Here is a 24,115-nt window from a genome sequence, read left to right as displayed (position 1 = left end):
CTGACCACTAAACCGTTTGATTATCAGCAGCCAGGCTCCCTGTCATCCACAGCTGTGAAATACACATGCGGCTGGCGCTGATTTGACTGGATCTGAACGCTCCGCTGCGAAGCTAGCGTTAATGGCATCTCCGTTTGCAGAGTCAGGCTGTACCAGACTCTCCTGGTGACCAGGCCGATTAGCGGATTAACGGTTAGCTTCAGTCAGCTCCGGTTAGCTAGCTCCATTATAAAGACATGGAGCAGAGGAGACTGCCGCGGAGAGGGGTAACAACCAGACCCTGATAAATGACGTTCAGGGAACTTTCACAGAGGCGTAGACGCGTTGTTTCCACGGTTTAATTAGTACAGTTAATCCCATTGCACAGCAGCATGCTACTACTAACGTAACGATAGCCTCTCTGAGCAAGTGCAAAGTTGACGCTGTCATGCATGCGGCACGCAACTTCACGAGGGGCTGGGCTGGAGACAGCTGGTCTGTGTGCGCTGTAAAAAAATACACCGTTGTTTGGAGAGAGAAAAAGAAATTCGGATTTTATCTACCTCGGCGGGTCTCAATTTACATGGGGCGCCCAAGTAGAACATTTCTTTCAGTATTAAATTTAGACAGTTTCATAACCTGTGAAAACGTCTCATATCGCATTAAATTGTAGTCAAAATCCGTGTTTTGGTACAGTTTGGTAGTAGCCAACGCATGCAAGCGCTTTATCGGCATTGCCCAGATTCACTGAACAAGCTGGTTGAATTTGCAATTAATCTACGGTTTACATGCATGCCGAACCGTAGGGGTGGACCCTTACACTACTACTGTATATTCAACATCACTGACAATTTATTGATCAATATTTCCAAATAGAAAACATTAGACTTCATAACGTTTTGTATTCATAACACAATTGCATTATTGTACAAATTAGCTACAACAGTAATAGCAGTTATCAGGGTTTCCCGCAGCACTTTGCAGTTTAGGCGGCCCGCCTTAACAACAAGCGCATGCCGCCTTAACTGAGTCTTCAAAAAAAAAAAAAAATATATATATATATATATATATATATATATATATATATATATATATATATATATATATATATATATATATGTTTCTCTGTCCTATTCGTCACATCAGTGAGGCTTTCTTCCCTTGTTTCAACGAAGTGAATACATGACGAAGTGACTGGAAATATCCATCACCTCTCGCGCGTGGATTCTCAATGTCCCGGCTGTTGAGACACAGCTGTTTGGTTTTTTTTAATCACTACACGCGGTTCACAATACACGGTTAGTTAGCGTAGTTAACACTACACACAGTGAAATTACGTGTCCTGTTTTTATTTCACGCATACTATCTGCTGGAGTGAGTGAAGCTATGAGCTGAGCTCTGTTATCTCACAGCTGTTTGTTTTGGAGAGTGTGTCACGGAGGAAATGGGAGCAATGCGAGTAAAACTGTTATAGCACTTTTTTTAAAATAGTTTAAGGAGCTCAACATTGCACATTTTAAAAAAGCTGGTTATTTATTAATTATATATTATTTAAATGTAATATTAAGTGTAGTGTGTAGTACCGTATATACCCCCCCCGATCTATAAATTTAATATAATTTTGTCAAACAAGGACATTAAGCACTCATTCTTTGAAAAGTACACAACAGGCGTCAAAAGGATGAAAATCTCATTCTGAAGGAAAGCATTTCATTCTCGTGTTATTAGACCGTTCTGTGAGACAGCAAAGGCAAGTTGACCTGCAGCTTAAGTCGACAACATCACTTAAACATAACCAACATCCATTAGACATCATTTGTTATCTCAGTCAATTGATCCAGAGTGCTGCAGATCAACAAAATTAACAGCTATTGAATTAAAAAGGGTAATATGGTGAAAATAAATTTCAAATATTCTTTACTTGCAGGACAAAAGATAATCCCGCTCACTGCGTGAAGTTGAACAGAACTTGTCCTGGTGGACAATAACATATATTCTATTCTAACTCCCCCTACCTCCCTTTTGACAAACGTTGCACCCTTGACTAGGGGATAACTGCAGTGGATACTGTGACATTAGTTAACGTTACCACAAACAATGTTGCCAGGGAGTCTTGGACATGGATGTAACATTATAATAAAAGGTCTCAGACGGAGCCGTGAACTTTCCAGTGCATGTCTCCGTGGCATGTCTGTGTGCATTGGCACAAAACACACACAAGAGATGTAAAAATATTTTTGGATTATTTCCCATCGGATCTGCACAAATCACGTAGGTGACCCATTTTGGTTTGGGCGAAAGGTGATGACTTAGCATGCCTGCAGATTGCTAATATTTGGGTGGATGTATAGAGTAAACAATTTAGACGTTAGCTAATTTTGTCATTAGCCTTCATTGAAAGAAGAAATTCTGTGGCTCAGAAATACTACACATCTTCAGCTGACTTAGCGTGATATGTTATTGTTGCATTTTTACATACACGCAAATCCACTTTTGAACAGAGATTTTAGAAATATAGCTTTTTTTTTTAGGGACCGTTCGGTATTTATGGAATGGACCACCGGAGGAAAATAGGGGAGGGTCATGTCTTTTTATTTTATGCTGAAAAGAGCAAAATTTCAAAGTGGCTTGCTTGGTGCATATTTATCCATGTAGCTCTCAGTCTCGGCCCCCTAGCAGATGGTCTGACCCCATAAGTGGAGTTTGCTGGGGGGGCAGGAGGAGCACTGCTCCCTGGTGGCTCAAACAGGTAATTGCATTGTTTAAAAAATTAGTGGAATAATTACATCTGGCATGACCAGATATTTTATAAATATCTTAAATAACACAAAACAACTAAACAGTGATAGGTAATACATCTGATTTCATATACTGTTTTAGCAAAAAAAATATTACCTGGCTGACGATGGGAGCAGCAGGACACAAAAAACAGAAGTTACTGTTGCACTAGTCTGGACATCTTGACGTGCCAACCTTGCAATAAAGGTTTCCTAAATGCCATGTATATAAATGTGATGTCAGATTACTAACTGATTGCGGGTTTTGTGTAGATTTGGACTTTTATTCCACTTTGTTTAAACAGCAAAGTGGAGAGGCCTCGTTCACCTGTTTGGAGCTGGCTGGTGAATGTGACGCTCGTATCGGCCTTGCTGGATACACCGTATCATTTACCTTTTTGTGGATCTACTGATCGCTGTGGATTACTTTTTTCCCGTGTCATTGGATTACGGCAAAATACAGATCTTTTTTCTCAACGTGTCTTAACGTTTTATGGTATGGTTGTGCTTGGTTTCTGCGTTTGGAGAGACATCTCAACAGACTGTAGGTCCAACACTGATTGTTCACTGTTACATTTTAGTTGAATTTAAGCATCTGTCTATTGCGTTCCAAAACAGCCGTGGATTTCATGAGAGCGAATTGTTAAATTGTTACAATGTAACTTAATATCTGCTTTAAAAATAAACATATGTGTTTTGGAATATAATGTTCAGCTTCGGCAGCTTTACCTATGTGCTAAAATATACAATGACGATAGTGACAAGTCCATAGCAACCAGTGTTGAATTGGTTATATCCCAGCGTCCTTTGCTGAATGGTCTCAATGTTTTATTGTTCTATTTCATATGAATACTAGTTTACTAGAGGAGTAACTTAGTATTTGAAGTAATGCAGTAATGCATGAAGTGTGCATTTAGTTTCCATGCTTATTGTGTTTCCACAACAATGTTAGTAAGTAAATCTACTGAAATGGCCACCACACCATAACAGAGGAGTGGGATGTGTAAGATGAGAATGCAGAGGTTAACTCGTGTATGTCATGGTTGTAAAAATTAAATGGTATCTGAACTTCTTTGTTAAGTGCAAACTTGCATGCAAGGGGAGGGTCATGCGTCTTTTTCAAATCATTTTGGAGGGTCATAGGAAAATTATTACGGACGAGGGGAGGGTCACGTCGTTTTAGGTTAGAGGCCACAAAACTCCTCCGGTGGCCCCTTAATTAAATAACGAACAGTCCCTTATTAGTTATTTCTTTGTATTACGCATCTATTATAACTAGTTGTAGGTCAACAGAAATAGGATTTAATCTCTTGAGTATATTTTGTTTCACTGTATACCTGTTAGGCATGTACTAAACCTTTGAAATATGTACACTGTGCAATAGTGGAATAAGTGTTTTGATCCTTGTTCATTTCTTACACTAACTTGTATTTCACATATAGTATGTCTTATTCTATTTTATCTGTATAACTGGTCTTTAACGTTTTATGTAAAGCACTTTGAATTCCCTTGTTGCTGAAAAGTAGTTTACAATTAAAACGGCCTTGCCCTTGTAACGTTAAGGGTTTAATCCGAGCCAGTTCATACAACAACGAATCTCATCCATACAGGGTAAAGACGAATATATGTAACATTTTACATGTCTCCCACCTCTCCGCTGGTCCGCTGACAGTTTCCTCTCCGAGTTCATGTTGAAGTGCCCCTCCTCAACTTCTCCCCGACCTGCGTTTGAGGAAAAATACGGAACTTCCAACAAGGTGAAGGATTAAAAACACGTTAGCAGGAGCGAGCTGTGGCTAACGTTAGTTTAGCGCACGGTCTTCCTGCAACAGTAGCAGTAAAGGCGTTTCTAGTCGGAGAAAGAAAACCATCCACATTTTTTTTAAAACCACAGCCAGTAGTTTCTGATGTTTCTTTCTTTAGGAAACTAAACACTGGCGCGTTTTACTCCGCCGTCCTCATAACGCGGTAAAATGGAACAATGGGACGGAGGTCATAATAACATCTTCCGGGACCCGGAAACACAAACACAACTTCCGCTATACTCCTCTGCTTTTCAGAATAAAAAAAGCGTTTTACAAGTCGGTTTTACCCACTGACCTTTAAAGTGTAATTTCGGTTTACTTTTTAACCTGGACCCTACTTTCTGTCTGATAGAAACAACAATCTTTGAAATTGGTCCAGTATTGCATGACTGGCCGAAACAGACTGAGCTGCAAAGTGACCCTTTAGGGACAATGTGCATCGTCAATTTGGTCCACTAAAAGTTATTTTTTCGCCACTGACAGGCTAAGATTGTTATTCTAAGTGACATCTCTGAGGTTGCTACCGCTAAACCCACCAGACTCCATTTAAAAAAACAATACTTTAGTGTATGGAGCCGACATATTTTCACATGTAAAATGGTAAACTATGTGTTTATTTCAAACAAAACTGTGATATTTAAGAAATTAAAAGCAAACTGTTAGTAGTGTCGTTTATATGGACATTGACGAAGGTTATTTGCGAGGTGTCTGCCAGCCAGTTTATGTTACAGTAAGTTAGCAAGCAAACTATAGCACAACTGCCTACAAAGTACTGCTTGCTGGCGAAGTGCTAATTTCAAAACGTTACTGACATATAGACACTTTACAAACGGATAACCCCGTCATTGTAACCAAAATATGTCTGTGACTTTATTTGCAAAGCTTATGTCAGTGAACTAGCATGTTGCTACTCCCCACAGTAGACTGCTTGAAACACCGACTATCAAAACACAGGACGAGTTGACCAATCACAGACCTTGCGGTCTGCGTCGCCTCGACGCAAAGTTAAAATTTTTTGGAGGTGCACGTCGAGCTACGGCGGAGGGCTTCGCGGCGACGCAGAGGGGTCTGCGGGGCTACGCTGTCGATTCGACGCAGAAGCATAAATCAGCCTTTAGCCGCAGCTAGCTCCTGCTAATGTGCGTTATTTCTTCACCTTGTTGTGAGTTCCGTATTTTCCCAAATACAGGTCGGGGAGAAGTTGAGGATAGGCACTTCAACATGAACTCCGAGAGGAAACTGTCAACTGACCAGCGGAGAGGTGGGAGACGTTTAAAATGTGATATATTCTCCTTTACCCTGTATGGATGAGATTCACTGTTGTGGGCAACTTTATTTGTAAAGCACATTTCAGCAACAAGGCAATTCAAGGGCTTCACATAAAACGTTAAAAAGCAGTTGCACAGCTAAAATAGAATAAGACAGATATGAAATACAAGAATATGTGGCTGATGAAATTCAGGTTCATGCCTACACCAAGATTTTTCCAAATACATTTAGCGATTTAATGCCATAACATTTTTGTATTATCTAGTTTGTCAGTTAAAACTGAAAAAGAACACACCATAGAAATTAATCTAGGAATAAATACAAATTCCTTTAGAAATGGTTAAAAGTGCAGCCATAAGGGGCCGTCTGTTAGAATGCCCTCCAGACAAGAGGTTTCTTTTGGTTAATTTAATGACAAATGCAAATAGTACAATCTATACACAGTATCAGTGGTGAAATGTAGCTAAAAGTACATTTACTCCAGTACTGTACTAAAGTACAAATTTGAGGTACTTTCTTTTCATGCCACTTCTACTCCACTACATTTAAGAGGGAACTTGTATTTTTTACTCCACTACATTAATCTGACAGCTTTAGTTACTAGTAACTTTACAATTTAAGACTTTTGCACACAAAAAACATGTAGTTTATAGAATACAATGTTTTATTATAAAATAAACTACCCAACAATATATAGGCCTATAGGTACAGCTAAAATGACTGGCCCATTAAATAATTAGAATTAGAATTAGTTTTTGAACTAATTAGTTTTTGCTTTTGAAGCTTTTTTTAATGCTTTTGACCCTTTTTTTGTTTGCAGTAACTGAAATGTGAGTTTTTTCTGCATTGCGAACTTTTACTTTTAATACTTTAAGTACATTTGCCTGACGATACATACTTTTACTTAACTAACATTTCCAATGCAGGACTTTTCCTTGTAACAGAGTATTCTTACAGTGTGGTATTAGTACTTTTACTAAGGTAAAGGATCTGAATACTTCTTCCACTACTGCACAGTATACATATTTCCAAAGGTTAGTACTATGCCTAACAGGTACCCTGCTGTGCCCGTCTGTCTAAGCGGAAGTGTAACATTAACTGCACCAAGACCGCTTTAGGCTCGCCATTATAGTATATTACAGCGAACGCTGTCTGCGTGATGTTTTAAAAAAAATAAATGTGTATACACTTGCAACCACTTCACCGGCATTGCCGTGTGTTACGCCCCAGTCTAGGGGTGCCTAGGACACAACATGAAAAGGCCCCATCTTCTCAGTCTCCCAAGTAGCCACAAACAATTATTTGTTTAAATGTCAGAAAACTGATTTATTTTACATTAAATAGAAAATATATAGTTAACATATAGCTATAGGTAAATGATACAAGGCTTCAGGGTGGCCTGCCACCAAAATAACCAACAAACAAATGATTCTGTCTAGGAGATAAGAAATTAACCTAACAAACAAAATGAGAAAAAAAAAGAATGACAAAAGACTTACCTCCCTAACTAATTAAACAGGAGAAAACAGGATTAACACACCTGGCAGTCCACCCTTACTACTCAAAAGAAACGGTACTTGTGGTAAAACTGCAGGTTAAAGTCCTGCAGAAGGAGAGGCCAGCGCATAAGCCGCTGGTTAGAATTGCGCATATGTACGAGGAATACCAATGGGTCGTGATCTGTAAACACTTGGACAGGCTGCGAGCTAGACCCGAGATAAACCCAGATAACACCAAAACACTGGGAGAGCTCCACGCACCAGTACTGGGAACAGCTAATCCATGCTCAACCAGATTACTCACCTCCTGCTGCATCATAGCCCTTTTTGTCGGATTTACTCTATATGCATGTTGCTTAATGGGTTTGTGGCCCTCCACGTCAATGTCATGGTACAGGACAGACGTTTGACTAGGATGGTCAAAGAAAAGCAACAGGTTATCCTCAATCAAATCTATAATATCCGCATGGGCTGAGTCAGACAGATGGAACAAAAAACCTTCCAAGTTACTCAGTACTTCTGAATTTCTCAAACGAGCGGCCCGGCATCAAACCACTTTTCTCTGCCAACCCATCATCAGCAAGATTATACTGAGTAGGAGCAGCAGACACGGACATCACGGACGCAGCAGGAGACGGCTGGGAATCGCTCACTCTGGAAAAGTAACGTTTCAACATGTTAATATGGCATACTCTAGATTTTCTTTTCCGATCTGGAGTTTGAACAACATAGTCTGTGTCACTCACTTAGAACTGTGGGAGCACGGCAACTTTCACCTGTCCCGACACAAGCGCTGACTGTAAGTGGATCATGTGAAGTGGGGCGTTAAGTTCACTCATTTTAATTCCCCACACTAGCAAATTCGAGAGTGGCAGAACACTAGCCAGCGTGAATGAACGATAGGCGGCTGTATCTCGAAGAATAGTTACCGGCACTTTATCCGATTCCTCGCCGGTTACTGAAACAAACCCGTGAGAAACGAACGGCTTGAAACGAGGGTCAACCTCCACGTATGCCTCTTCAGGTAAAAGCACTTTTGTGAGGTCCTTTTTTTTCTAATAGCCGGACAGACAGCGATCAAATGGCCTGGCTCATGGCAATAAAAACACCCGCGGCCCTCACCCGCAGCTGGTGAGGTGCTTTTACGCATCATCCTCGGCGACCGATTTCTGCGCTCAGACATTACATGTGAAACACGAGGTGCCGGCATAGAAAAAACGCTTTTATGAGTCCAAATTAATTAATCAGCCAGCACAGCTGCTTTTGTTACCAATGATTCTTTTTTGTTCGTTCAAATAGACGACAATTCGTTCCGGCGGACACTTTTTGAATTCCTCGAGCAGAGTGAGCTCTCTGATCTCCGCTGTGGTTTTAACGTTACACACTTGGCACCAGTTGTCAAACAAAACGCTCGTGTCACGCACAAACTCAACATACGTCTGGTTAGCAGTTTTCTCACTGTTTCTACATTTTTGTCGATATGCTTCGGGGACCAGTTCGTAGGCCTGCAACACAGTCTTTTTCAAGATTTTATAGTTAAGACTATCCTGGTTGCACGGCGTTCGTGGTTCGACTGCTCATGACTGTTTTCCAAGACGGCGGCCGAATGTAAACACGAACGCTACTGTCTTTATAATCTATCTTTTTAATAAACTGCCCGTACACTTACAAAGTTCTCAATGCTTCGGTTTGCATGTAGGGACCCTCATTATGCTACCATTTAAGTGTGGTGCTATTTTGAGCCTTTTTAGTGGTAGAAAATAGTGATTTACCCTCTGCCCCGAGAGCTAGCGTTAGCAGCTAATCACCGGTTTTGCGGTAGCTTGTTAAAAGCTGGAGACGCATTCAATTAGCATGAAAACATGTCCCAGAGAACGTTCGACTCGGTACACATATGTTATTAACCCCTAGGTTCATTTTATGCCGGAACTGTCCTTTTAAGGACCTACAGAGTATTACATCGCATTTGACTTATAGAGACATCATTTTCTTTTAGAGTGTTTAAACCTGACTGAGGTTCTCCTCTCCTTCCAGGCTGGAGCTCCACTCCTCACAGCTAAATGGTTTCTTTCCTGTGTGGATTACCATGTGGTTCTGTAAATTTTTATTCTTTGTAAAAGCTTTCCTGCAGACGGAGCAGCTGAATCGTTTCTCTCCTTTGTGGATTCTCATGTGTGCCTGTAAACTTCCATTCTGTGTAAAAGCTTTCTTACAGACTGAGCAGCTGTATGGTTTCTCTCCTGTGTGGATTCTCATGTGTTTCTTTAAATTTCCATTCACTGTAAAAGCTTTTCTACAGACTGAGCAGCTAAATGGTTTCTCTCCTTTGTGGATTCTCATGTGTGCCTGTAAATTTCCACTTTGTATAAACGTTTTCTTACAGAACGAGCAGCTTAATCGTTTCTCTCCTGTGTGTATCATCATGTGCTTCTGTAAACCTTCACTCCGTGTAAAAGTCTTCTTACAGACTGAGCAGCTAAATGGTCTCTCTCCCGTGTGGCTTCTTATGTGTTTCTGTAAACTTCCACTCCGTGTAAAAGATGTCTTACATATTGAGCAGCTAAATGGTTTCTCTCCTGTGTGAGCTCTTATGTGTCTCTTCAGATTTCTATTGTTGCAAAATATTTTCCCACACTCAGAGCAGCTAAATGGTTCACCAGAACTACAACTCGAAACAGGGACTACATCATTATTCAGAGAGTTTAAACCTGACTGAGTTTTGCTGGTCTCCTTCCAATCATTACTGTCGTCAGTCTCAGGTTCAGAATATTCTCCAGTCTTGTCATCGGTATTTAGTTGTAAATGTGTATCTGGATCTGAGTTCATGGCTGCTTCTGTTTTCATCTTTTCAGTTTGTCTTTGATGAAGCTGTGAGACGTCTTCATCATCTTCTCTCTTCACAGGGACAAGAGTGACTGGGAACTTAGTGATATCAGCCTCCTCCAGCCCTTGAAGCTGCTCTCCCTCCTGAATGATCTGGAGGTCCTCCTGTTCCTCTTTAATGTCTGGGGGCTTTGTGTCCTCCTGGTCCAGACAGGAGCTCCACGCCTGCAGATGTTCTTCACCAACAATCACTTTCTGGACATCTGAAGGTAAAGCTGAAACACAAACAAACAAACAACCGTAACTGTTAATTTAAAAAGCAGGTTTATAATAACTTCCTCTGCTTTACCTCGGATCCCCAAAGACCATCACTCAATGCTTAGCCCTCGCCTCTTGCCTATGCCTCGACTCTGCTCATAAATGTGCCGGGTACCAGAGCCCCCTAGGCCGAAGGTCAATTTTGTAATTGTATCATCTGATCTGAGGCCGCATGTTTTGGACACTCGGGTGAAGTGAGGGGCGGAGCTGTCAACCGATCACCATCTGGTGGTGAGTTGAGTCAGGGGGTGGGGGGAAAACTCTGGACAGACCTGGTAAGCCCAAACAGGTAGTGTGGAACATCTGGAGGAGGCCCCTGTCTGACAGACTTTCAACTCACACCTCCGAAGGGGCTTTTCAGGCATCCCTGTGGAGGTTGGAGTCATTAAACCCGAGTGGGCAATGTTCAAAGCTTCCATTGCTGAAGCTACGGTGGGGAGCTGTGGTCTCAGGGTCTTAGGTGCCTCAAGGGGCAATCCGGTAGGTTGTTCTGAATTCACTCGTAGTTTGCCTCTGCCGTAGTGCTCCGCAGCGACGCACCGGTATTACGGTATATGAAAAATTCATCATTCTAGAAATTACTACCAGTATACAGTATGAACCAGGTATACCACCCAGCATTAATACCACTCTGCAAAAGTTCACTCGCATAGACTGGGGCAGACTAGCGAACATCCGGTCACTCACTGTAAGCGTACTGTTCGGAAATGAATTTAACTGCTCCGCTGTTGTTGGAGCTGCCTGTGGAAATCCTAGTTTTATACAGTCTATGGTAAAAACCCAGCGTAAAGCACAGTGAGACAAAATTTATGTTGACCTGTGATGACTGCCCCGCTGTCATTTCTAACTAGGGCTGAACGATTTTTGAAAATAATCTAATTGCGATTTTTTCCCCAAATATTGCGATTGCGATTCGATATTCAATTATTTTTTTAAGCTCTTTGTCTTCTGTATTATTCAACAAAGACAAACAAAAATTTTTTATAGTATGAACAACGCACAATTACACACTAGACAGTTAAATAAGTAAAAATATAGTGTGTATATATATATATATATATATATATATATATATATATATATATATATACACACACACAACAGTGTATTTTTTTTACAGTGCACAGAGAGGAGCTGCCTCCAGCCCCTCCCCCTCGTGAAGTTGCGTGCTGCCGTGTGCACTTGTTCAGAGAGGCTATCGTTGCGTTAGCTAGTTGCTGGTGTTCTTGCCGTGGGATTAACTACTAATAAAACTGTTGAAAGACCGCGGCCACGCTGCTGTGAAAGCTCCCCGAACGTCATTTATCAGTCTGATTGTTACCCCTCTCAGTGGCAGCTCCTCCACTCATATCTTTATAACGGAGCTAGCTAACTGCTAACCGGAGCTAACCGCTAATCAGAGCTAATCGTTGCTAACCGAGCCTTGAGTTCTGTGTGCCTGTATTCATTAACTGCATGTATGGACTCAAGCCCGAATAAAACCCTTCATTTTATTAAAATGGCTGTAAAAGTTTTAAACTACAACTCAGAGTTGTTTGAATGACAGAAATCTGCTCAAGGTACGACGTAGCGTTAGCGTGCTAAGTTGATGCTTTCTCTGCGGAGTGCAGACTGATTTGCTCTTGCGAGTCATGTGACCAAATCGCAGCCTTTGCGATTAGGAAATCGCATTTTAACATATCGCGATATTAGCGCAAATGCAATTAATCGTTCAGCCCTATTTCTAACCAATCGCATAATTTGACCGCCTAGTAGTGACCCAGGTCGTGCGCAAGTCACACTGAAATCAAGTCCTACCCTGATCCAACCCACATGGCGACCTGGGTCAAGTGATCTTTGAGTCAATCGTAATCACACATGCACACAGGATCCTGAGAGATCACTCACGCATACTCTTCAATGAATATGAACTCCTCCCATCTGGCAGACGCTATAGCAACTGCCTTAAGCTTTCATTTGTCCCCACTTCTATAGCACTACGGAACTAACAACCCGTCCAGTCCTCATCACTATAATACTGTGCTGGCCTTAACCAATGTAACTTGTGTATGTTTACTCACCATGTGCAATTTCTTATATTCGCAAATAGCATTCTTTATTTGGGCTGATTTATTTTAAAATGGGGCACGTGCATACCTTACTACATCAGGGACTGTGCAATATACTCTCAACTAGTGGATGCTACACATTGGTGGCGTTAGAGAGTAATCCTCCCCCTGAAGCGCTTTGAGTATCTTTAATAAAGCACTATATAAATGTAATGAATTATTATTATTATTATTATTATTATTATTAACAGCGCTATGCAACAGCATGGTTGACTTTTACGGATGATGCCATGAAAGGGAGACACAAGTGTAGATGACGTTACACACCCAGGTGACGAATCAGTCACGGAACCTTCCCCTCTCACACACATCAGCCACCTCTTGCAAACTCACTTCCTCCCTGTTGCAGGTTGCACATGTGTAGTAGTTGTAAAAAATAACCGCACGGTCTCAAAAGTAGTCACAAAATGCGACCATTCCATAGTCTGGAGCCCTGTACCCAGAAGTGATTTTTCGGTTTTCTGATGGGGTCCATATACTGCACCAATGTATTAAATACTCACCCTTTTTTGAATCATTTTAATAAGCCTTGTGAATAAGAATTAACATTTGCTCTGTGCATATGTTAGTGATTCATTTTTTTAAATCATATCGTTTTATACTGTTAAGGGTAGGGGTGGGTCTCGAGACCCAGTTCTATTAAGGACTGGGCTCCAAATTTCTCAAAACCCAGAAATCAATAAGGTCCAAGACTCATTTTGGTGCCACTTACAGTAAATAGCTGTGCTGCCCTCTGATGCTCCAAAATAGACGTTGGAGGCAACAGAAGCATTGCCGCATGTCACGCTAGTTAACACTAACGTTTAACTTGGCAGCAGCCTACCGTTAGCTAGGAGCTGGATTAAACACGGTTAAAATGCTGACAGTTAAACCGTGTAAAAGAGTGTCTGTATTTCAGTGTAGAGGATTCCAACATCAGGAAGTACAACAGTCTGCCGCTAAAGCAATGAGCTAAAAGACACAAACCAGCACTTGGTCACTGCTGTTGTCGGAAAAACAACACATGCGTGGCTAAAGGTTGCGTTTACTTAAAATTGGTAAACCTTGTGGTGCATTCAAAGTTATTGTAAAATATAATATAAATACCCTTTTCTCATTTGTTTTTGTCGCTTAACAGCAATTTACTGGTGGAAGACGTTACTGTTAAAAGCATCATTTAAATTCCCCCCTTTTTTGTGCTGATCCGAAAATTTAACGAATCCGTTACTCAAAACCGTGGTCCGTACTGTGAACATATACATACATACATACAGTGACTGAGACAAAAGCCTCACTATTTGTGTGATGGCAGGGACCAGCCAATCAGTGTCTTTGTTTGGGTTTGCAGGAAAGACGTCCTGACTAGACTGCTAGGTTTCCTTTTTGGAGTTAGTGGTGAAAGCGGCTGAGAGGAAAATGTCGTAGATATTGTAAATTGTACTAGCTGCGGTCTGTAAATATAAAAAGATATTTGTTTATATGTTCTAAGATGTGTGCCTGACGTGGACCTGTGTTTGAGTTACTGTCTCTAAGATTACAGCAGCACAGAGTCATTTAACATGGAGCTGATGTGATTTGGTTATTTGTGGCTAGCTAATTAAATTGAAGTGCCAGCGTATACTATTAGCGTGTCCTAGCTTTGCTATTCCCTGGTCCCGTTTACAAAATATATATTTATTTGAAGGTAGAAAATAGCACAGAATCGTTTCAACGTTTAATCGAATCGCACTGAATTGTTTCAGGGGAGGAAGAACTCTGCTGTCCTCCTCTAGACGGTCGTGGGGCGGGATCTCCTACATCAATTTAATGTACTTCATTTTTTTTCATGCTCATCGGTTATTGGCCAAAACACGTAAATATGATGCGCCAGGGGAGGACGTCCTCCCTAACAAATCAACAACCAGGATACAAGATTGACATTGCGTTGTGTGAGTAACTTTAACTGCCAGTAAACTTTTCTTTTTGTTTTTAAGTCTCGCAGTTAAGTGATCGAGATGCATACATTAGCATGGAAAATAAATTGTAACGTGCAAATTACGAACTAGCCTACTTTTATACACATCACTAGAAAGATATTTATTTAGTCCTTTTCAACAGAGGCCACATTTCCCTTTTGTATCCAGCGAGCAGTAGCTAGCTAACATTACTCATGTTAGCAAACGCAGGCTTAGCTTAAATATAGCTTCCATGGCAAGAATGGATTTGGATTTCGGGGCGCAGTAGCAGCAGGGCGCTGCCGAGCACCGGATCGAGGGCTCCGCTCTTCTGCCGCTGCCGTTGTTTGGTAACGTTAGTCTGACCCGACGTGCTGCTCTGCACTCCTCCGCACCGCTGGATCCCGGACGAGCGATAGACTTCTGCACGGCATGGAGGATGTTTAGGTGAGTCAAAGGTTTAACCCTTTAAGCGCCAAAGTCGCAAAATTGCGACACAACGCGGTACTGAACCAAACAGCTGTTTTCTCTGAATAGAGTGTTATATGTCATTCATACTCCCCTCCACTAGTTGACAGACATCCCGTACTTAGACCTTAGCTCAGAAATACGTCATGCTTCAATGCAAAATTTTCGAGAAAATCCCATCCAAACGTGACTTTTTTGTCAAGAGCGACTAGCGACTTTTTCTGGTGTTATTGGAGACTTTTGTGGTGTTTGGAGACTCGTGAAAGCACGTATCACTCTGCAGTTATGTGCTCAACGAGGAGCGGGTGCTGCCGTGAGCCCCTCCCCCGTCCAAAAGCCCTCACAGGCGGTCAGTGTCTCAGTAGCCTCGCGCAGCGAGCAGAGAGGAGACACACAGCACTCCGCGTCCAGGCTGCATTGAATCACGTATGTGGCGCTGTTCTTGCCCTGGCTTACAGAGCGGGGTGTAAATGTAAATATTTCTTTACTCTTACACAAAATAATTAGGGACACGACGCGGTACTGAATCAAACTGCTGTTTTCTCCGAATACAGTGTTATATGTCATTCGTAGGCTACTCCCCTCCCCCGTCCAAAAGCCCTCACAGGCGGTCAGTGTCAGCCTCGCGCAGCATTCACAGCCTGCCGTCAGAGCAGAGAGGAGACACACACTCCACTACTTAGACCGTAGCTCAGAAATACGTCATGCTTCAATGCAAAATGTTCGAGAAAATCCCATCCAAACTTGACTTTTTTTGTCAAAAGTGACTAGCGACTTTTTCTGGTGTTATTGGAGACTTTTGTGGTGTTTGGAGACTCGTGAAAGCACGCATTACTGTGCTCAACAAAGAGCGGGTGCTGCCGTGAGCCCCTCCGCCGTCCAAAAGCACTCACAGGCGGTCAGCAGTCCCACCCTGCAGTCAGAGCAGAGAGTAGACGCACACCACTCCGCATCCAGGCTGCAAATGAACCGCGCATGCGCATGGCCGCCGACGTTCCCGCCCTAGCATACAAAGCGGGATGTAAACAATGGGTGTAAATGTAAATGTTTCTTCACTCTCACACAAAATAATTATGCAAATTAGGCGACTTTTAGGACAGCCAATAGCTACTTTCCTTACTGAGCAGTTGTTGGGTGAGAAATCGGAGATAGTGTGCCACAAAGCTATTTGCTGAAGCGGTTTTGCTGGATTTATGAGTTATTGAGAGAAAATGGCAAGCAAAAAGTTTACACTTAGTGAAGTGATGGGTCTCCTATTCGCTGATCCTGATTCTGAAGGGGAAAATCCACCTTTGGGAGATGATGATCGGTCGATTAGTGAGCGTGCTAGTAGAAGTAGCGGGGGTGGTGAGAATAGCGCTGGGACCAGCGGTGTTAGTGTTCGCACTTTCTACAGCGCCGGTCACGGTGCGTCAATACGCGGCAGTGGTGCAGCCATGCAACGCAGCAATGTTCACGAAGCACCCAACACTAGCAGAGGGAGACGTGGGCGAAGTGTTCGTAGAAGGGCTGGTGGGTGTCGTAGAGGCAGCAGGGGTGGTCTAAATAGGGCTGAAAGTAGTGATGATGAGTCTTTCAACCCTTTGCAAAATGGAAGAGGGTGCAGGGGTACACGAGGTCGCAGTGTCCATAGGAGAGGTGGACGTGGTAGAGGCAACAGGGGAAGGCAGAACAGGGCTGGAAATGATGATGATGATGGTAATGGTGGCTGGGCTTACTTGAGAGATGAGGAAGTATATCAGGAATGGATAAAGCCCTTTGATGAGCAAATTGGATATCGTGGTGACAGAGAGCTTCACAGTGATTCAAGGTCTATAGATTTTTTGTCCCTCTTTCTGACTGATGATTTCTGGAGTCACATTACAATGGAGACAAATCGGTACGCTCATCAGTATTTAGGCTCTCATGAACTAATGCCAAGTTCACGGTTTCATGAATGGTATGATGTCACTGTCCCTGAAATGAAAGCCTTCCTGTCACTGCATTTGAGCATGGGCCTGGTACATAAATCAGAGATTGAGGATTATTGGGCAGAATTTTGGCCAACTTTTACACCGGGATTTGGGAAAGTGATGTCTAGGAACAGATTTGAAATTATCCTGTCTTTCTTCCACTTTGCCAATAATGATGAGTATGTTGAGAGGGGCCAGCCAGGTTATGATAGACTGTTCAAGGTGCGCCCAATAATTGACCTGATCATTCCACGCTTTTCAGATGTCTATGGCCCACGCAAACAACTGTCACTGGATGAAATGACCATAGCTTTCAAGGGAAAGTCCACATTGAAAATGTACAATCCAAACAAACCAGACAAATATGGTTATACGGCATTTGTTTTGAGTGAAGCCAAGTCAGGATACGTTCTGCAGTGGTCTTTGTACACTGGACAGCATGGTGATGAGGTCACTGATTTAGGTGCCACCCATGTTCTAGTTCGGCAGCTGATGGCCCAGCACAAGGGGAAAGGGCATGAGTTGTATATGGATAGCTACTACACATCACCAGCTGTAGCAAATGAGTTGGCAAATGAGGAAACTGGTTTGTGTGGGACAGTCAGTAGCCAAAGGCGAGGTATGCCAAAGGCCCTGAGAAAGACAGAGTTGCCCTTGGCCAGAGGAGATGACCCAGTGTTCATGAGGCATGGCAAAATGTTGGCGTGTGCATGGCATGACGTAAAGCGTTTCCATTTGTTGTCCACTCTTCACGGGAACTCGTGTGTCTGGAAACGGATCAGGTCCAAACATACGGACAGTGGGTTTAGAGATATAAACAGACCCGTGTGTGTGGATAGGTACAATTCATTCATGGGGGGAGTAGACACTGCTGATCAGAGGATGAAAACCTACCTCTTTCCACATCGGTCAAAGAAATGGTATAATCGAATAGTGAATGCCATTCTAAGCATAACTATGGTCAATGCCCATATCATTTACTGCAGCATGACTGCCGGTGCACACAAGCCACTGAAGGCCTTTGTGCAGGACATTATCACGTCTTTGCTTGAGGGCTTCTCCAAGAGAGAAAACAAAATACGGGGAAGGCGTTCAGCAGAGGGTGGAGAAATGCCACAGAGGCTTACAGAACGCCACTGGCTCCGTGATACTGGCGATCGTCCAGACTGCATCGTTTGCTCCGATCGTACCCGTCCTAAATGTCGTCATCAGACACAATACAGGTGCAATCAGTGTGGGGTAGGCCTGTGTGCTGTGCCATGTAATGAGAGGTTCCACACTCTGACAAACTATAAACAGTGTCATCTGGATAGATAGGCACACATTAGGCCTCTGTAGGCAGATTACCAGCTTTCTGTTTACATGTGTGTGCTACTATATGGCACAGTAGTCATAATTTTGAACTGTTGGTTTTACCATATACAGTTTTCCTGTCCATTTGTTAGGCTATGTGGTTGGGGTCCTCAATATTGTTCATATTGTCTCTGTACTGTATAATAATAATGATAATAATGAAGAGAAGAAAAAAGAAAAAAAAGAAAAGGAAAAGTGTCCTCCAATGGTGGTGGGTAAAAAAAAAAAAAAAAAAAAAAAAAACACTAAATAACAAAAAAAACGCCTACTGTTTACACGAGTTTTGTGGTGTAGTAATAGTTCTAATTTACGACTGTTGGTTTACAATTTACTTTTTCCCTGTTCATTTGATATGTGGACAACATAACGGATGGATGGATGGGGGTAAATCCGATGAAATAAGTTCAACTCTCTTTCAAAATATCCGGTATTTCATGGAAATTACATAATCCAATATGGCCGCCACCATATGACGTCATAATATGCAAATTAGATGGGAAAATTTACTCCTGAGATAAACGTTAGGTCATTCTCAATATTTGTCTCATTAACACTTTGTCTCTATCTCAAACCACTTTCAAGCCAGAGCCTTCTGAAATGTAGGTGTCAAAATCTAGTATTTTTAAAAATAATACCCGGCGCCTAAAGGGTTAATAACATTACGTAACGTTATTAAACCTTTAGAAAATACTGTTTGCTAGATCAATTTATCGTGATTTTGGGATCACTTTACTAGATAAAGGTGGAACCACACGCTGCTTCGAAGTCAAGTGTTTAAGGGTCTAATAACTAGCGGTGTTGAAATTAGTCCTTTTTACGATGCGATGCGGACGATTCTGCATCAATGCAGTGACAGACCGTAATCGAATATTAATAGTTTGTTGTTGATTGTTGTTTTTCCGTTCGCGGCTTTTGTTTCGCCTTCACGGCTCATCTGACGTAATGCGTCAAATACGTGCTAACCATGGCGGAGGGCCGAATGCAAGAGCGAGGCGTTATCGCTGACTAACCAACAGAACAGACAACAAGCATTGTTTAAATATGTTTCACTATATAAGAGAATTATCACTTTTGCATCTTTATTCTCATTTTCATTTAAAAATATATTATGTCTGCAGTGTTCAGACTGTGCAGTGGCAATATGGGAGTTGTAGTTTAATATAATTGACGATTAAAATATATCTGTTCACGGATAGGGTTATCAATTAGATTTATCCTTGTTACGTTTAGTAACGTTTATTCATGTCATTCTGATAAAATAGCTGCAGTTTCCCCCACATAATTACGTTTTCTTGATTCGATTTGTATTGGTAGCTAACGTTTGCTAGCTAGTTGACCAGTTAGCGAGCAAGCAAGCTAACATTTGCCAGCAACTAAAACCACAATATCACAATATATTTCACCTCAGTTCCACTTTTTGGATGTTTTCAGCACCGGGGGAAAAGGGTTTGTTGTAATGTTACTCAACACCTCTGAGAGACTTAGCTACTTCGCGGCTGGGGCTGGCCGCCAAGTAGAGATGCCGGCCGAGGATACGCCTAATTCAATAGGATGGCTGCCGTGTGTTGCTTTCGGACTCTCCCCACTTTCACCTTTTGTCCACAGGACAGTCACCATTTGTGGGTCAAACATAACTGTGAAGAAGCGCTAAAGGGGGGGAGAATTTCAGCACAACGCGGTGGCCAGCCAGACTCGGACGCCTGGGGCGATATGGTCTGTTTCCTTGACGGAACATAAAACTTCCTGTTACTGCCGTTAGCATCGTTATCACCCGGCGCTGGAGTTTGTGCTGGCTGGGTTCGGATTGTTGTAAGTTTATAACAGTGGCTGGCTGCTGGCTAACTGGATGTGTCGTGTCCCCCGGGCTGTTGTCCGCTTTCATCCCGACTTTAGTCCCTTAGCGGCTGGGAGTGAGGCAGAAAAAAACAGGGTGGGATAGCTGGCTAAATTAGCATTTGTTTTGTCTTACATCTATACAGCTAGCTAACATTAACGCCAACGTTAGCTGGCGAACATAATCGTGTAGTGCTGTTTATTGGTAACTTTACCTTGATCAAAACAATTATACTTAAAATAACTTCATGGACAATGTTGTAACCTTATAACGTTAACGTTCCCCACCGAGCATTAGCATGAGCTAACGCTAACGTTACTTGTCAACGATATTGAAATGTATCAATAAATAAGATCTCTACTGTATTACTGTGTTGTAAGTGGCATGTAATCAATGAGAAAATGATGCTGTGTGGCAGAAAGCAAGATGTATTACGGTTACTGAGCATTATTCTTTCTGTGACATTGTATGATTTACGATTACCGTGCCCATGTTTTGACGGAAGTTAGAGGAACCAGAGGGGTCAAAGGCTTTATGACGCTGACACTGACTAAATGAAAACGTCCCGTGTCATTAAAATAAAATAACAGATTTCTCTGGGTTTGAACGTTGTTGGAAACATTTAGGATAGTGTAACAACTCAAAATATATAACATAGGTATAGTCGTTTTTAGACATTTTAATGCAGAAATGTTACATATTGTACCTTTAAGTTCCCATGTGGATTTACTGATCCAGTGGAGAGGATGGTTTGTTTACGCCAGCAGTTAAGTTTCCAAGATTTTGTCCAAATTTAAAGACTTGTGGCAAACTATAACAGTTAAAACAGTTAGACTACACACCGATAGCTTTTGTTTCAGCCCGTTTGTAAAAAAACAAAAAAAAACAGCGCTGTGTAGAAACCGCATGCAGACAGAGCAGATTGAAATATCGCTTTCTTCATGTTTATGCCCGTTAAGCTGATGAGAGACATTGGACTAACAACACTACTCCAAATATCAGTGGTGAAGTTTACAGGCAACAGGCTGCTGATGTGCTTCTTCACAAAGGAGCTTTGGAAACACGGTTTCTGTGATGTGGTGACGGCTGGGAATCTCTCGGCTCCAGTACACTGAGAAGACGTCCAAACCCAGTTTTATTGACGACTGACAATGGCTGGTCGTCAAGTGCAATCATGCACCGGGCAAGAGCCTAGTTATTTTTTTTTTACAGCCAAAAATCTCCAAACGGCTGGCACGGCGCCTCTTTTCCGTCGCCTATACCTGCTTGACGGAGAAGTTATTGTCACATTGCTATGAGGTGGTATTGGGTGTGGTAGTATCGGAGTCATTTTTATGACTACAAGTACGAGTACACACGCACGGCATCAGACCGATACCCGATACTGGCATCGGTGCATCCCTAATGAAAACCATGTGCCGTAAATTATAATAATGATAGGTGACGCATCGGGATATCGAATCGAAGACAGGACAATCGTAACTGAATCAAATCGTGAGACCAGTGAGGATACACAGCCCTACCAATAACACCAGGGTCCGCTGGGCAAAACGGGGAATATGCTACTGCAATTAACGTTACATTATAATTTATCAAATATTATCTCAATAACATGACAAGGATTTCATGAATTGTAATCATTAATTTTACTCTGCAAATAAACCAGACTAAGCTCAATTCTAAACAAACTTCTCCTCTTTTGCTCTTGGAAGACTGGATGCAATAACAGGCCTCCCAGCAGCTACTGTATGAAGATAATCTCCCAACATGTAAAGTAACTGGAACAGGAGGCTATTGTGTGAAATTCCCACAGTAATATACTGGGTGCTGCATCAGCCCTCCGCGCGTGCGCGCACACGCGCACACACACACACACACACACACACACACACACACACACACACACACACACACACACACACACATTTTAGCTTGATAGCACTTTCTACCAAATGTATTTTAATGTTATATTGTAATGTTAATGTGTAATTTTACCTTCTTTTAGGGTGACTTTTTACCATCTGTCTAGGGACTGCAGATGAAAAATAGCCTTCTGGCTAATTCTGGCATATTGACAGAAATGTTTATTAATATGCACTATCCCTGTAATAAAATAAATTACATTACACACACCCCCCCCTCCCTCTCTCTTTCTCTCACACACACACACACACACACACACACACACACACACACACACCTCTCCCACACCCACACACACTTTCCATCCAGAGCCTGCAGTGATTGTTTATAAGAAATCTTGTCAGCCATTTTGTGAACGCACCAAAACACCAGAGCAGATTCATTATATGTGAAAACCTACTTTGCAATAAACCGGATTTTTAATTGTTTTATTGTTTAATTTTCAGTTGAACACAAGAAGGGAGAGATAATAGATATATATATATATATATATATAACACATTAATATTCATACACATACATAAACACACACTCTCTATACACTAAAACCAAGAAAGTGGATCACATCACTCCAGTTCTGTAGTCTTAACACTGGCTTCCTGTCCCTCAAAGAAGAAGTGATTTCAAAATACTACTGTTGGAACACTGAACAGTTTAGGGCCAAAACCACCCAGACCTCTCAGGTCGTCTGGGTCAGGTCTGCTTTCTGTACCCCAGAGTCAGAACTAAACACGGAGAAGCAGCTTTCAGTTTTAATGCTCCACATATCTGGAACAAAGTCCCAGAGAACTGCAGGTCCGCTGCAACTCTGTTGCAACTTACAGAAGAATATAAAATAGTTTAAACGTCTCCCACCTCTCCGTTGGTCCGCTGACAGTTTCCTCTCAGAGTTCATGTTGAAGTGCCTCTCTTCGACTTCTCCCCGACCTGCATTTTGGGAACAAAATACGGAACGTTTACAACACGATAACACGCGTTAGCAGGAGCTAGCTGCGGCTAACGTTAGCTTAGCGCGCGGACTCCCCTGCAACAACAGCAGTGAACGCGTTTAGAGTCAGAGACAGAAAACAGACCTGCTCTTTGTAGCTTTGTTCCGTGTTTTAAAACCACATCCAGAAGTTGGTGATATTTCTTTCTTTAGAAAAGTAAACAGTGACGCGTTTTACTCCGCCGTCCTCATCACCAGGTACATTATCTTAATACATCCATGGGTTAATACATCCGGAAACACAACCAAAACTTCCGCTACACTTCTTTTTTTTTGGCGGTTGGCAAACAGCTTTTGGTGTGCGGTTACCGCCACCTTCTGAAATGTGAGTGTGGACAGCGTTGGATATTAAACTGTGAATAAAACTAAAAGAGCGCGGTAAAAAAAAAAAAAGGGTTGAGGAAAACAACGCGCTGCCATAGCTCTTCCGTGTCTACCCTTCACAGTAAAGGTCCTTAAATTCACTCAGCATTTCGCTCATTTTTCCAGTATCTTTATTGTGATTATTATTTCCACTGTTCATCACATCCCCAAACGGCTCCGTCAGACACCGCCTACCAAGAGCCTGGGTCTGTCCGAGGGTTTCTCCCTGAAAGGGAGTTTTTTACCTCGCCACTGTCGCCAGGGTTCCAAATTAGCACCATCTACTAGCCAAATGCTGGTAAAATATGCAAGTGGCTGGTAGATTTGCTACACTCACCAGCCAAAAAAACAATGGTACTCTATTGAGTGGCTGGTGAAATGTGAACATTGACTACCGTATTTATACCGTGTTGTATATTTTTCTGTTTTTCTGTTGTGTCTTGTTTTATGCTAAGTTATGTGTTGTACCTTGTCTTGTTGTTTTCTGTCTCTGTGACGCTTTATGCTAAGTTTTGTTTTGCTTGTGTTGTTTTTTTGTTGTTGTTTTTTTGTATTTTAAAAAGCCTTTTTTAACATCGAAGGCAGGGGACTACAGATGAAAAATAGCCTTTTGGCTAATTCTGGCTTTTTTATTAATTTGCGCTTTCCCCTTTCATAAATAAACTAAACTCAAACTCAAAATAGCCATTTGGCTGGTGGACGAAAAAGTTAATTTTGAACCCTGACTGTCGCACTAAATGCTT

General features: G+C 42.0%; 2 protein-coding genes across 5 annotated transcripts in view; both read right to left on the bottom strand.

Moving 5' to 3' along the window:
* The window catches only part of LOC116057804 (gastrula zinc finger protein XlCGF17.1-like), a 211,240-nt gene that overhangs the window by 86,789 nt on the left and 100,336 nt on the right, over positions 1–24,115 (bottom strand). The window contains exons 1-2 of one of the 4 annotated variants that reach the window (XM_035998339.1): positions 23,095–23,235; positions 4,407–4,478 (exon numbers count right to left, since the gene is read on the bottom strand). The exons of 2 other annotated variants lie outside the window; for them this stretch is intronic. In XM_035998339.1, the coding sequence (XP_035854232.1) occupies positions 4,407–4,446 (40 nt within the window). In that variant the 5' untranslated portion in view covers positions 4,447–4,478; positions 23,095–23,235. Of the gene's footprint in view, positions 1–4,406; positions 4,734–23,094; positions 23,236–24,115 lie in introns of those variants that run through there. One more of the 4 variants, XM_035998340.1, reaches the window with a different exon arrangement.
* LOC118492933 (gastrula zinc finger protein XlCGF8.2DB-like) lies at positions 9,327–23,076 on the bottom strand. Its single transcript, XM_035998349.1, has 2 exons — positions 22,877–23,076; positions 9,327–10,427 (listed from the first exon to the last, which is right to left on the bottom strand). Exons 1-2 carry the CDS (start codon positions 22,914–22,916, stop codon positions 9,331–9,333), a joined length of 1,137 nt encoding a protein of 378 aa, XP_035854242.1. The 5' UTR covers positions 22,917–23,076; the 3' UTR covers positions 9,327–9,330.

The sequence above is a fragment of the Sander lucioperca genome, chromosome 24 (genome assembly GCF_008315115.2).
Source record: "Sander lucioperca isolate FBNREF2018 chromosome 24, SLUC_FBN_1.2, whole genome shotgun sequence".
In the NCBI taxonomy this organism is placed as follows: domain Eukaryota; kingdom Metazoa; phylum Chordata; class Actinopteri; order Perciformes; family Percidae; genus Sander; species Sander lucioperca.
The sequence above is the reverse complement of the archived record's forward strand: the minus strand, read 5'-3'. Positions and strand labels throughout refer to the sequence as shown.

Bases quoted from the DNA above. Each gene is read 5' to 3' on its own strand.
- LOC118492933 (XM_035998349.1), bottom strand. From the start codon at position 22,916: ATGAACTCTGAGAGGAAACTGTCAGCGGACCAACGGAGAG. The intron at 10,428-22,876 runs GTGGGAGACGTT...TTTGTGTTTCAG, and splicing joins GTCAGCGGACCAACGGAGAG to CTTTACCTTCAGATGTCCAG.